The 15,001-nt window shown below is 39.1% G+C and overlaps 1 protein-coding gene across 1 annotated transcript in view; it reads right to left on the reverse strand.

Annotated features, from left to right (window-relative positions):
- Positions 1 to 1,998: 1,998 nt before the first annotated feature.
- LOC105479579 (eukaryotic translation initiation factor 4E family member 3) overlaps positions 1,999 to 15,001 on the reverse strand; it is a 43,462-nt gene continuing 30,459 nt past the window's right edge. The window contains exons 5-7 of the mRNA XM_011737595.2: positions 14,002 to 14,068; positions 10,135 to 10,290; positions 1,999 to 4,881 (exon numbers count right to left, since the gene is read on the reverse strand). Coding sequence (XP_011735897.1) covers positions 4,835 to 4,881; positions 10,135 to 10,290; positions 14,002 to 14,068 — 270 coding nt within the window. The 3' untranslated portion in view covers positions 1,999 to 4,834. The remainder of the gene's footprint in view (positions 4,882 to 10,134; positions 10,291 to 14,001; positions 14,069 to 15,001) is intronic.

The raw sequence follows: 15,001 nt of genomic DNA on the forward strand, positions 1-15,001 counted from the left end.
TCATTTAATCTTGTTCAATGATGCTGAACCCCAGATGCCATAAGACATTATAGAAAAGTAGTTACTGCACATATGGAGTAACTACTTTTCTGAACATTAATTTCTTTTCTCTTAACAGGCTGAAATGGTATTTAGAAAAGAGAAAAACCACCACTCTGTATTAAAGGCTTTATATTATGGACTGCCAGGGATGGGCTCCTATGACTGCTGTGGTCCCAGCCATAAAGTTCTTATTTACGAGCATCATCTACTCAAGTCTCAGTATTAATGGCTTTCTCCAGCCTTCATAAGATTGTTGGTATCATATATTGGAATCAGGCCACCGGACAGAGCTTAGGGTTGGGAGGCTTTCCTCATTTGTCATATGTGGGAGTTGGATAAAATCAGAGGTTCTCCAAGAGTGATCTGAGCACCATCAGCATTAGAATCACTAGGGTACTTGTTAAATATGCAGATATCCTCCCAGATTTCTAGTGCTGGGGTCAAGAATTGTGCACAATAAGTAAGTATCTGAGTGATTTTGCTGAATGCTAAGGGGTGAGAAGCACTGGTAGATGATCTCAAAGGTCCCTTCCACTCTAAAATTCTAAGAGTCCCTGAGTTTTCTTTTAAAAATGGATTCATGTCAGCAACATGAAAGAATTTCTAGAACACAAGACAGTGACTTTTGGTCTCAGTGGGTCAATCTGAATAAGTATTATTAGATTTGGATGTATATGTAAAAATAATAGAAAATAAAATCAGAACAGTATAATCTGACATGAAAGGAATCTATATGGGATTTCTTCTTGGGAGAAGTAGAAGGGCAACCCACTCTAATTGCTATACATGACCACAGGTTCAAAGGGACTTTTCATTGCCCCTCAGTCCCTATTTTTTTTCCACGTCACCCTCTGACTCCTCCCAGCTGTTGAGATCCAGGCTTTTTACAATCCTGAGTCACCAAACTCTTGAGTAATTTTAACTGATCTCAATATATTCTTTTCAGAAATAAACAATTCACAGGCAGTCCTCTACTTTCATTTGTAATGAGTAAAATCTTACAGAAACATACAATGTGGGGAAGGTGAAGGGTAGAATTACATTTTTAAAGGGAACTTCCATGTTCAGAGAGCTAAAAAAAAAAAAATCAACTCCTAATTTTCTCTCTTTGGGCATAATATTTGATGAAATATTTTCCATATCTCCTATATGTAAGTTTATTTTATTCTTTTTCTTCCCAACCACTTATAAGCCCAATGAGAGCCTAGGATTTGAGATATTTTAAGCACATCTGGAGCGATCTAGCTTTGACACATTTTTATTAGGTGCATGAAAGCTAAATGTCTTATTGCCAAGTATCATTTTTACATTTTCTCGTCAAATTTTTATAAAAGCATAGGAGCAAAATGCAGTAGGATCGTAAAAGAATTCCACAAACATAGCTGGGTAAATTCTGCAGCTGAGCCAGAACTGTTGGCTGGAAGGCAGCGCCACCATGTGATCGTTCCAAGGGCTGTCAGTTTTGTCTAAAGACACAAGTTGGGATCCTCTAAGAGTTGGGCAACTAACAGCAAAAGCCCACTTCCTGTCATAGGAAGGTTATTTTCAAACTCCAAACCCCAGCACTACTTCTGTCTCTGAGAGGGAGAGGGAGAGGAGGAGGAGCTGTTTACAAAGAAGATGTCTGATTACGGAGTCACATCAGTGGCCAGATTGGATCAGATATTTAGTGCTTGATTAGGGTGGCCAGTGGGCAGGTTAAGGCTGGCAGATCCTGAGTACTCTCCATTTAAGGGTGCTTGCACCAGGATACACTTTGCCGACTTCAATGCCCAGCTCTATGGCTGGCTAGCCCTACGTCTTTAACAGGGGACAAGTTCAGCCAAGGCTCAGTTGGTGGATTGCATGTTATGTCTATAGGACCCAATTATATCTAAAGTTTCTAAGCCATAAAGTCCTGTGCCTGTGTACATGGTGTAGACGTGGGCTAAATTCAAGAAGAGGGGTGAGAGAGAGTCAATCTGTAATTTAAAGTTTATTAGAGTTGTGTTTTCCTTTTCATGTTTTTGCTTCATAAAGTGTACCATGAATCTAACAGCAATATTATATTAAATGTACATGTTTGCAGTAAATTGTACCCTCATTTAAGAAATGTGGAAAAGCTGGGGGGAAAGAGGAAATCTTAAAACTGAGTTAAGTCAGCAGTTCAGCAAGTGCTTACAAAAGACAGTCAAAAAACAGGCAAGTTACATTAAATGGGCATTATTTGTTCTTACTTTCCCAGTGTAGGCAAGTGCCTGTGATATAACAATTTAGGGAATAATGGGAGAATAAAAAGCATATTAGTTTCAATCAGATTTCCTGGCATATATCACAGACCCTAAGGAATTACAAAGACAAAAAAGCGAGCTCTTTGGTTTCTGTATGGTTCCTTGCAGAGTACAACGCTGCACCTGCAAGCACTTGGATGAAAAGACCGGGATTCTACTGAAGTTTGCACTTTCTCCACATCGGCCAAGATGGGTAAACTGCCTTAACACAAAAGTCACATGTCCCACAAAATATTTCCTTCTATCTCAAAAGAGTATTAGCTTCTTTAATCTAAGAAGGTAATGAGAGGTTTTTAAACTGATTAAATCAGCTTAGTTCATAAAGTCTATTATGACTAAATATTCAATTAAAACAATTTCCAAACCAAAATCTGACAAAATCCTCTCTGAAAGTAATTTAGATGATAGGTTTTTAACATTAGGCAAATTAAATCCTTCTCACAGTTGGTATTTTCTAAAGGGTCAGAAACAGTTGCAGAAGTTCACTGGGGCAAAAATCTACTTTGTGTGCTAGTCATGTTCCATGATCATAAACAGAAACTAGAAATATTAACGTGAGCCTGACATTCCTATTTATTTTATTTTTACTTCAAAGGCTACATACATGCAAAAGTTGAACATGTCATCACACATGCTTTAAATAAAGTTCAAAAAATAAAAATACTTCAAAATCCATTTACTTATGGAAATATATACGACAATTATAGTGAAGTCAATTATATCCTTTTTTCTAATCTATCAGAAAAATACTTATATTATAAAAAAGAGTTTTAATTCATGTCCAGAATAATTTTTTAAAATTCTTGAGTCACAATTTTAAAACAAGTTGAATGTTAGTACAATGTCTGGAGAAACAAGTCCCAGGCTTTTGCTAATGGGATCTGATATTCTCATACTTCATTTTGAAATCACTAAGGAAACTCAAGTTTAGGGGAAAAAAAAAAGCATTTTAAAAAACCTATGATGATAAGTATTACGGCTGAGGTGGTTACTAACCAAGTGAAGGGCACGACTTCTATAAACAGATAATGTTCAAAGTCCTTTAAAATGTTTGAATGGAGATTTTTATCTACAAACACATAGTGGAGGCTTAAAGTAGCCTCGAGTCTCTCTGCTGGTCAACACTGCAAGAGGAATTAAAAATCCCAGGTACAGTGAAGTTCTGAGTATACGGCCCTTTTGAAAAATGTGTGAGCAGACACTACCTCCTGTGACTCCACAAACAAGCCGACTGGGGGAAGTGTCTTTGAATGGCCCTGTCTTTTATCAGGCAAAAGCAGCCCAAGGCTTGGCAAAGTCAGGAGAGGGAAATCGGCATATTCTGAGCACGTCTCCATGGTCCAGAGGATGACCATTTCCTTCTAATAAAACCAATATTTCTTTGGTAGCATAATACAATATATATCAACAATCCCAATAACTAATATGAGCTGAATGCACTCAAAGTTCAACTTTGTAAATGTTCACATGCATCCTGGAAATGAGATGTAACTTCCTGCACCTACATGAAAAAGGGTGGGGACAGCTGCCCAGGCTGGAGGACTACTGATGATGAGAAATGACACACAACGTGAGCAGGGAAAGGGATCATTTAACAAAATGTGTTAGCGTTCACTGGGAAAGCCCTAAGTGGGTAAACACATCCGAACTTTGCAAGGAGCTTAATCCAAACAATTAAAATATCACCTTCTCTTTAAATCAGAAACATCAGGTTTCCTAGTGGGAGAAATCCCTTGCTACCACTCTAAGCCTTTGGTTGAAAAGGCCAAATTAAAATTCGGGTTAGAAATGTTCCTACGAAGGGTCCAAAGACTTAGAGCTTGATTTATATCCTGATACTGAATTGTGATTATAGTTTTCATGTTAGGCAATCCAACTATTATTTTCCTTTTATCACTAAAAAAAAGTTTTAAAAAGGAAAATTAAAGATTTGAGTGTAGTCAGTGCAAAATCAGATTAAGTATGGTTTTTCTTTTCCCTGGGACAGAAAAAAACAATGCCCAGCTCACAGCACATAGGAATGTGTCACAACACATAATCAGAAGACAGGTTTCTCCAAGCTAGTATTCCTCCTTGTACAGTGTGGTATTCAAAAGCAGTATTGTCACGATTATGCATATTCTCATTAACTAGGTACAGCAGAGCTACTTAAAGGGAAACCAATTTCTTGTGCCTCAATGAAAGGGGAGTGTAGAAAACAATAATTAGGCTGAACAAGGAATTTTAAAGGGCACAAAAAAAAATTCAGAGTGAAAAGAACAGAGAATTTAGAAAGCCAAAAAAAATGGTTTTTTTGTTGTTTTTTTGTTTTTAAAAAAGCAAGTAACGTGACGGTAGAAACCCACACAATCTCCCCCCACCCCACCTGCCACTTTGAGTCCTAATTGCCCATCTGCAAGGACAGAAACCCACTCTAAATTGACCAGCATCGGCTTCGGCAAGTCTTCTCTTCACTCTCCCTCCTGTTAAGACCGTTTCCAAAACCAATCAGCAAAGGACAAAGAATTCTTTACAGAGTGCAATTAGTGTTTTCCACGTCCACCTTCAAAAGCATGATGCTCTTCATGGGCTAAAGGACAGAAAAAAAACAAAAAAGAAAAAAAGGAAAGAAAACTTTAAGCAAAGGATGGGCCAACCCTCCTCTAGGCATCTCATTCAGCTTCCCCAAATGTTGGCAAGAACTCAAACACCTTATTTTTTATTTATTTATTTTTTTGCCAGTAACTGTTAGCTAAGGCGTGCATTTCCTGAGAAACGTAATAATGAAAATTAAAACAAGGAATAAACAAGCAATGGGCATGCAGCCTGTTTCTTCTTGCTGTGCCCGGGAGGATGAGTCATCTCGACAAGCCGATGAAGAGAGTATGTTGGGCTGCAAGCAAATGCCGCAGGGGAAAATGTGCCCCACAAAATGCATTGCGGGGGGTGGGGGGGAGTGCCTGACACAACCCGAGACAGAGCCACTCATAAGCCTATCTTGAACAATAAACTAAAAATAAAACAAAACAAAGAACCACACCAGGGTGACAGCAATTATACCTAGGTGCCCCTGCTCCCTACCTCTCAGCACTCTCCATGGGAAATGAAGTTTCACAAAATTGTTAAGTCTTATTTTTCCAAATCATGTTTCCCCCTGCCAATAGATATTCAGCCCTATCATCTGGTTCGCAAAATTACTAATTTTAATTAGGAACTCTAGAATTTTTTTTTTTTTTTTTTTTTTGACATGGAGTTCTGCTCTGTAGCCCAGGCTGGAATGCAGTGGTGCAATCTCGGCTCACTGTAACCTCCTCTGCCTCCCGGGGTTCAAGCAATTCTCCTGCCTCAGCCTCCCGAGTAGCTGGCATACAGGTGCATGCCACCATGCCCAGCTAATTTTTGTATTTTTTGTAGAAACGGGGTCTCACCATGTTGGACAGGCTGGTCTCGAACTCCTGACCTCAAGTGAACCACCTGCCTCGGCCTCCCAAAGTACTGGGATTACAGGCGTGAGCCACCAGGCCCAGTCGGAATTCAGGAATTGAAAAAAATTATGCTACCAAAAATACTTTCAAACACTTAACGTTGTTTAAAGTAGAAGATGGCACAGGGAAACCTACGAAATACATAACATTTTCTCTAAGGCAAAAGACCGAGTGTGACAATCTACCTCCTGGATCTGGCTAACCATTACCAGGAAGCAAGGTCTGATAAAGGTGGGGTAATTCAGGACTCTGGGTGCTTTGATCCCCAACACGCTACCCACACTAGCAGTGAATGGGGTTCCAGGGAGGCAGATGGGCTGCCCCATTTCACCTTTTAAGCCCCTTCCAATTCTGTTTTTCTTTTTCTTTTCTTTTTTTTTTTTTAAGACAAGGTCTTGCTGCTCTGTCACCCAGGCTGGAGTACAGTAGCATCACGCTACTCGGCTCACTGCAGCCTCGACTTCCCGGGCTCAAGCAATCCTCCCACCTCAGCCTCCTGAGTAGCTGGGATTACAGGTGTATGCCACCATGCCCAGCTAAATTTTGTCTTTTTGACAGAGACGGGGTTTTGCCATGTTGCCCAGGCAGGTCTTGAACTCCTGAGCTCAAGTGATCCACCCGCCTCAGCCGCCCAAAGTGCTGGGATTACAGTCATGAACCACTGTACCTGGCCTCTGTGTTTTTCATAAGGACTAAATTCTTCAGACTATTGCTGAAGAGGTGGGTGGAACGGGTCTATTTTCCCTGCAACATCATCTTGGACATTCACCCCAACCTACTCCGCACTTGGAAAAAACTTTGGGAGAGACGCACTTTATACTTCCCAGGTCACCTCAGGTTGGCCATACTCCTAAGGGCAGCCTGAAATCTGAACTAATTTAATAGAACATTTCTCACAGCTTTAACTTTACAAATATTTCACATTGTGTGAGTGTGTTTTCTTTTTAAGAAAGATATTTAAGGAAGACACCAAAGAAAACATGGTTTGATCTGCAAAGAAATTATACTATACTTCAGGGTCAAACAGAGGTACTATAGAACTATAGTGACCTGGTTTCCAAACAATAAATCCAGATATACAGGCTATCCAAAGATCCGTGTTACTTCCAGGTGTGAAGGGCAGTCTGGGGTGGTCATAGTTGCATACTACAATGTTGATGGGTTAAGGAGACAGTAAAACAGAACATTCAGAACTGGGAGTGCCTAGTGAACAGGAGTTCTGTCAGCCTTAGGTTACTTTGGGTAGAAAGGGATTACAGAATTGCTCTAAGCCTGGAGTTGGCAAACTTTTTCAGGAAAAGGAAGAGAATAAATGTTTGTCTTTATGGGCCATATAGTCTCTGTCCCAATTATTATTATTTATTGTTGTTGTTTTTGAGATGGAGTTTCTCTCTTGTCACCCAGGGTAGAGTGCAATGGTGTGATCTTGGTTCACTGCAACCTTCACCTCCTGGGTTCAAGCAATTCTCCTGCCTCAGCCTCCTAAGTAGCTGGGATTACAGGCGCGTACCACCACGCCCGGCTAACTTTTTATATTTTTAGTAGAGATGGGGTTTCGCCATGTTGGCCAGCCTGGTCTTGAACTCCTGACCTCAGATGATCTGCCTGCCTTGGCCTCCCAAAGTGCTGCGATTACAGGCGTGAGCCACCAGGTCTGACCTCTGTCTCAATTATTAACTCTGCCACTGTAGCACTAAAGCAGCTATAGGTAACACGGAAACAAATGGGTATTGCTCTATGCTGATAAAACTTTATTTATGGACACTAAAATTTGTATTCATATAATTTTCATGTGTCACAAAATATACTTTTTCTTTTGATTTTTCCCAACCACTGAAGAATGTAAAAAGCATTCTCAGCTACACCTATACAGAAACAGGAGAGGGGAGGGGAAGACGGGGGGCAGATTTGGGCTCCAGCTTCCTGCTCTAAACAATTCTCACAGCAGAAAAGACCTTTGTCACTCAGCTGCTCTGAAGAACTTAGCAGAATTGGCCAGGGTGGGGCTAGTCAGGGAGTGGAGTCTGTGCATTGTGAATTTCTCAGTCAAATAATGTGTATCCATATCAAATGTAAGTTATCAATGGCCCAATGCCCATCTACCCACTAGAGGCCATGACTGAATATGCTTGGGTTCTTTCTACATGGAAAATTTACAGTCACCTGGCTTCTGTAAACTTGGGAATACTTACACTAGGATCCTATTAACTAAACCAGAGTAAACGCATAAATTGGCCATTTCTAACTTAGCTCACCCTGCTGTGAAAAAGATTTCAGCCCAAACCTCATTTTTCCAAATCACTTCTGCAGCAAGTGGTATATACCCTGCTGAGTAAAGGACTGCCTGCTTTGTTTACAATAAAGAAAACTGCTTGTTTTTTCAAATTCACACTTTTATTTGAACGATCTTTGAGTTTTTAAATGTTAATTTATGACCTTAAAATATGGATTTCTGCTGAGACCCTTCCTCAGTCGTGTATCACACACTTTGCAATGGCCTCTACCTTTAGGTATCTATTCGATTTAACTGGCCAAGTCGCAGTTTTCTTTCCCCTTGTTTGGCTTTTTTCTTTCCCAGAGCCATCACAACAGCTAACCAGTGAATCATCCTGCCCTTTGTCAATCTTACTTGATTATTGCCATGGCCCTAAAAAGTGACCTGACCACTCTGTGGCCTTATTATCTGATAAAACAGGTATCTTATTATCTGTGTTGAGCCTGCTGCTAACCAATGTGTTACCTGGAAACTTAAATCATAGAACTTTGAAGTAGAAGGAACCTTGGAGATCATCTAAGACCAACCTCCTCGATACTCAGATGAGAAAGTAAAAGAATGAGAAGTTGTGACTTGCTCAAGGTCACACTGGTGAAGCTGGACAAAAATCCAAAGTGCCTGACTTAATGACCCCAAATTGGTGTTCTCCTCTTTAGAGTCAAGTGTGGAGCTGGTTCATGGGAAAAAATGTTTTAGCCCCATACGTAAATGCCAATGAAATACACTTCCATCTACAGAGTTTCTGCTGGTCTTGTGAAATAAAAAAAAAGAAAAAACTCTTGATGACCTTTCAATTAATATCTGGGGTGAAAATACAATTAAAGTATCCTTAAAGAATAAAAATAGCATCGGCAAATTTGCAACTTCTACACTGCACAGCCAATAAGCAACTTCTGCAGTGACATTTTTCTGTCTCTTTTAAACTTCCATTTAAAATTCAGAATATCTGTAGTGCCAGATCAGTCCCACTGCTTAACATCTAAGTCATTTGGCCTGTAATTATATGATTCCTTACAGGGAGGCCTTAGTGTTAATATCCCCAGTTATACTAGGATACTCACAAAACAAAATTTGATTTTTTTACCCTTTTTGGCAAAGAGTTGGAAAAAGTGAAGCACTAATGAACTGTATTTCAGCAATTCTAAGATGCACTCCTCACAACTACCACACATATATTTGAAGACTTCTGGTACCAATAATGTGTTACAGTTTAATTAGGAGCCTTTTATTTTTCTTTTTTAGTAATACTAAAAATAATGGAGCATTTTATCTTCAAGAGCATCTTAGATTCAATGAAATACAGTAGTTAAAAAATGGGTTATTGACTCTAGGAAGAGTTTTGGATATAGGAAATTTATCATACATGTGTAGGGCTGTCGTCCTTTTCTCTAACTCTTTGTTAAATGTGTGACCTGCAGTTTGATCTACCAAACATTGGTTTAATAGCACTAAGATGTTTCATTATGAAAAAGAAGACTTTTTCAAAAGAGCACACAAAAGCAATGAACATGAATCATGATGGAAACAATGGGTCCACACACCTATTCATACCGTTAACATTTCACTACTAGGCGTGAATTCTCTCTCGGTTCTGTGTCACAGTCATTCATAATGAGGAAGTATTAGCATTTCAGTAGAACATTCAATCATGCCTGTGCTCAGAATGCATTTCTTCCACAAATACAGATGTTATACATTATAAATTCCTATTTATGAAGGGATGATTGAATATCTACCTGCCAGTTCATATAATGACATTTTTGTTACTGTTGTTTCCAATAGAATGTAAATTTTTTTCTGAGAATTACAAATTTGAGTTCAGGTAAAAATTTTTGAAATAACAAACACGGTATTTGTTATTTCCTTTTCTGATCCACACAGTTAGGCAAAAATAAAATATCATTTTAATTTCTGAGACTATGTTTGGTGTTTTTTTAAAACACTTAAATGTATTTTGTTGAATTATTTTCTGAATTATCAAATTTCAAGTGAGTCTGCCTTCATCGCATTTGCAAAACAGTTTTTATCTTTAAAAGTATGATAGAGTAAGCTACAAAGTAATAACTGGAAATGAGGCACTTACGTTTATAAAATACTGCTTTAAAAGTTATGTGGGGCAGAAGTTCATAGATCTTTTCTAAAACAGTCGCTTCACCCACTAAAGAGGCATTTACATTCCAGACTTGGACGACGTCTTCTCGGTCCCGAACACTGACACTAACTCCTATTACTTCATCATCTGAGGGGAAGACAGGAAAAAAAAAAAAAAATGAGTGATACTTTCAAGTCAGTCTGACTGTTTCTAAGAACTTAGTCTTTTTATCTGAAAATTAAGGATAAGATGGAAAAAAGGTGGCACAAGACAACTTGTAAGAAATAATTGTTTCTACGGGGAATCACTGGAGGAAAGCAAGTCAGTGCACAAAAGGTGTAGCAGTCACATCACATTTATCCAGGGACTCAGATAAAGTGTTCCAGCCGAATGCATTTTCCAGATAAGTAATTTACCCTTTTTAACTTTAGGAAAGCTTTGTGACTATTTCTTACTCTGTTTTGATGAGACTTTTTCTAAAATGGGTTGCATAATTCCTTGCCCTCTGAAAGCCAAGTGAACTGAAATGAACTTTTCCTTGATGCCTTGCTGTCTTTGGTAAGGAGAACAAGAATTTCTCCTGACTTCCTGCCAAGCTTTCAGGCACCTTGGAGTGGTCAGTGCTATCTGCCCCAACACTAACTGGACCCAGATTGTGCATTCTCTGCTGCTCATCTGCTTTCTGCGGTTTGCCTGTCTGCTTCTTTCCTACGAATTCTTCCTGCTTCCTGATGCCTCCCTCTAGAAATCCCTTTTCTGGTTTTGGGCATTATATACTGTGGGCTAGTGAGCCAATGACCATCTGTTAGCCCTGTGTATAGAGTGAGAGTAAATCTTCTGAGTACAGCTCTGCTATTACAGGATTGTCCTTCAATGAATGAACATTAAGGCATTTATCTACATTGATTAAGGTGGACTTTTTCAAAAAAACAAAATTCCAGATTAGGGCTGTCTTGTACACAGTTGAGAACAGCGGATGGATAGTAGGGGGTTATACTGTTTTATCCTCCCTTGCAGCCACTTTGTTTACACAAATTTGCAGCAAAATGAAAAGAATACAAACTTTTGATTCTTGGTTTTCCTTGTTCATGACACAGTAATGCAATACGGTCAGCTCTCTGCACTTTCATAAACAGCATCAATATGTAATAGGTGAGAGATAAGCATTATCAATATAAGAAAACTTTGCTTTAGTTAGTATGCTTTACCTAATTTGCTGGCCTCTGTAAATCTAAATATTCATGCCATCAGTTTTTCCAGTTGTCTTCTGGAAGTTAAAACGTTTTAGTATTAGGATATAATTTAAATAAAAACATATCCAATTTACTAAAAGAAATAATTGGCAGTAAAGTAATTCCTTTCTTTTCTCCATTCTTCCCTTCTCTTTCTCCCCCTCTTCTTTCTTTTCTTTTGTAAAATGAATTTGATCCTGGCTAAATGTGTATGACTTGACACTAAATGAGTCCATTTATATAAATACTCAAAACCAGCGAAAATTGGCCTATGATGTTAGAAGTTAGACTGCAGGTTACCTTTGAAGGAAGGAAAGACAGCAGAGAGGGATCCTGGAGGGCTGGTAATATCCTGCTTATGTATCTGGATGCTAGTTACAGTTATATGCTTACTTTGTGAATATTTATCAAACTGTACACATATGACGTGTGCACTCTTCTGAATATATGCCACATTTAAACAAAAGAGTCAAAAAACATAGTACCTTATCATGGCCATTCACAGAAACTTATTATTCCATCAAGAAAATATTCTTAGATACAGATTCTTTACTTTTTAATTTACACTTTAAAAATAGTCTTGCCAGAGCTCAATGTTATATTTTATATGAAAATAAAAATCATCAACTACAAAGGGGAGCTTTGCAGTTTACCAGTTTCAAGAGTGGCCATGAAGTCACAAGGTCACCCTTTTGAGGAAATGTTCATGTTTCCTGTCTTTTGGTGTTGCCAATTTCTACCCTATTGGTCAAAGTGTGACGTAACGGACGGATGCCGAACTGTCAATATTTCAGTTTGGTTTTGCTCTTGGTAACCAGGCATAGTTACTAGCACAGCACTTTCACAAATGGTTTGGTAAAAAAAGGCTGCAACTCTTATCCAAAGGCAGATCCATCAGCAAACATGTAATATTCATAAGTAGAATCAACCAGCAAAACCTTGATTATTTTAGGGTACTGGCAGCATAAGACATTAGAGCTGGGAGGAGCCACTGCTTAAAGATGAGGGGAGTGAGGCCCAGAGAGATTAGTTGACTTGCTAAAAGTGGCATAGCTGGTTAATGGAAGAGCTAATGGTTAATAGCTAATGGTGCTCTCATGTCTCAAGTCAACCACAAAACAATTGGTCTTCTTTATTCAATCCTGGCTATTACTACTTAGACTATTTTTCCCTGGTTCTGGAAACAGGAATAATTCATGCAGAAAACTTCCTCTCCCAGGGATTTATGTGTTTATAATTATACACAGGATACATTTTTGGCTGTATATTATCAAGTTGCTAAATACTCCCTATTAAAACAGAAGGAATCTGTACTTACAGACAATTTTATCTTAACCGGGGTCTCTGTTTTTTCTTTTTTTGAAAGAGGGTCTCACTCTGTTACCCAGGCTGCAGTGCAGTAGTGATCACAGCTCATTGCAGCCTCTACCTCCTGGGCTCAAGTGATCCTCCCACTGCAGCCTCCAAAGATGCTGGGGCTATGGGTGTATGCCACTATGCCCAGCTAATTTTTGCATTTTTTGTAGAAAGGGTCTCTCTATGTTACATAGGGTGGTTTCGAACTTCTGGCCTCGAGTGATCCTTCCATCTTGGCCTCCCAAAGTGCTGGGATTACAGTCATGGGCCACCATGCCCAGCGCAGGTTTTGTCTTACGTGAATAAAAAGTGGTGTAAGAAGTAAGCAAAACAAAAGTGGAATGATAGGAACTGCTCATGAGATGAATCCGAAACATGCCCCGGGACTGGCAAGGCCTACAGGGCTCTCAAACACGGCCCCATCTAAGACATCGGAGCGACAACTCATCATTGTCATTAGCTAAAAAGAAAATCTTAACTGAAAGCTGGGTAGGAAAAATAGTATTCTAAATGTTACTTCAGGAGCATTCAGAAGGAACTACCCCCAAAAGAAAACAAAACTTTAAACAAGCAATTAAATTCTGCTCTCTGAGTGGGTTCATGATAAACACAAAGCAAAACAAAAGCTTTTTGTTTTGCTCTCAGAAATACCCTGAGTATTTGAAAATGGTCTCCAAAGAAAAGCCCTGAAGAACTTCTGTCTTATCCTCCACCGTGTGATCCCGGGACATAACAGTGAGCATGTCCCCACCTACTACTCTAGTCCTCTTTGAGCAGGGGACAGAGAGAACAAGAGGAAGGGGCTAGGGGTTGAGAGGGACAGAGAGGATTGTGCCTGCCCACCTACAAACTTCACTAGACACCAAAAGCACTTTCCCCTTCTGGAAAAACTGGAAGAGATAAAGGGAACCTACTACCAACTGCATTAAGGGCCCAGTTAATGTCAGATTTTTCTTTTCTGCCTATTTATTTTGGACAGATGATTACAGATACTATTAAGTTAAGCTAAGAGGGAAACACATACATGAATATATACATACATATATAAATATAATATGCACATACGTAAATACACGTATGGACATAGACACACATATCTAACACTAAACACCAAAATCACATGAAAAAAAACTGAGTAACTTTGTAGTTCCAAAATAAACAACTTCAAAACATGTAAAAAGTCAAACACGTGATAACAAACTGCTGCAAGAAACAAGCACAAGCCAGGAACACAAGAGGCAGGGCCGGCCAGAGCCGTGGGCTGCTTTACCTGCTGCAGCACAGTCTGTGAACTGTTCCCCGATGGTTGCTAACAGCAACTCTTTCCAAACTGTGGACTGATATGGGAAAATAATAAAAAACAAAACAAAATACACATATTTTTAGAACATTATCCTCAGGAGCTAAACAAATTATGTTTTCTTCAACTTCACATGTACTTTCTGTGCCCATATTTGGAGTCCACAGACACCTCCAAAGCCTAGGTGCAAACATTTATCACCGTGGCATATTTTTCAGTGGTTTACAAATAACTTCACACAGATACAAGTGAGCCAAAGTCTAGTAAAAGCTAATCTCTAGTGAAACTCCTGGTGAAATTCAGAAGAACTTCTAGGCAAAACGCATTCAAACGACTAAAAAATTTCCAATTTCTTTACCTCTCACTGATTCAAAACACAGAAGCTAATTATATGTGGATGCTATTAGTAAAATCTTTCTCTTCAAAATCCTTTCTCTGTTTTTCTTACTACTTATAAGGTACTTCAAAGGTTACACAAGTAAAGAACACTTAAGGACATTTCTTGTTTATTTAATACTAGAGTCTTGGGAAATTCCATTCACTTGAGGCAGACTGTTTATGGCAGGCGATAGAACTTTATGTAAGAATGTATGTAATTTCCCTGGAAGATTCAGTGCCTGCTGTGGTCTGCCTCCTACCAATGAGAAACACTGGAGTTTCTTTCTCCTCATAATCTACTAGTGGCATCCAATAGACAGCCAGATTATTTCCACTCACATTACTTCCTTTGAAAAGTTCTTGGTCCTATTTATCCTCCTTCCTGTGATTCACAGGCTCCAAATTGCCCCCAAACTAGGTTTGAATCCTGAGAGGCTGCTTGCTATCTGCAAACCAGGTGGGTTAACAACCTCTCTGATCATCAGTTTCTTTAGGTGAACAAGGAAATAATAATAGGTCTGACCTTCCAGGGCTGTTGTGGGTATGAAATTAGTCAACAAACGTGCTCAGAGGGCTTAGTACAATGACTGCA

Source organism: Macaca nemestrina, chromosome 2 (assembly GCF_043159975.1).
Source record: "Macaca nemestrina isolate mMacNem1 chromosome 2, mMacNem.hap1, whole genome shotgun sequence".
NCBI lineage: Eukaryota > Metazoa > Chordata > Mammalia > Primates > Cercopithecidae > Macaca > Macaca nemestrina.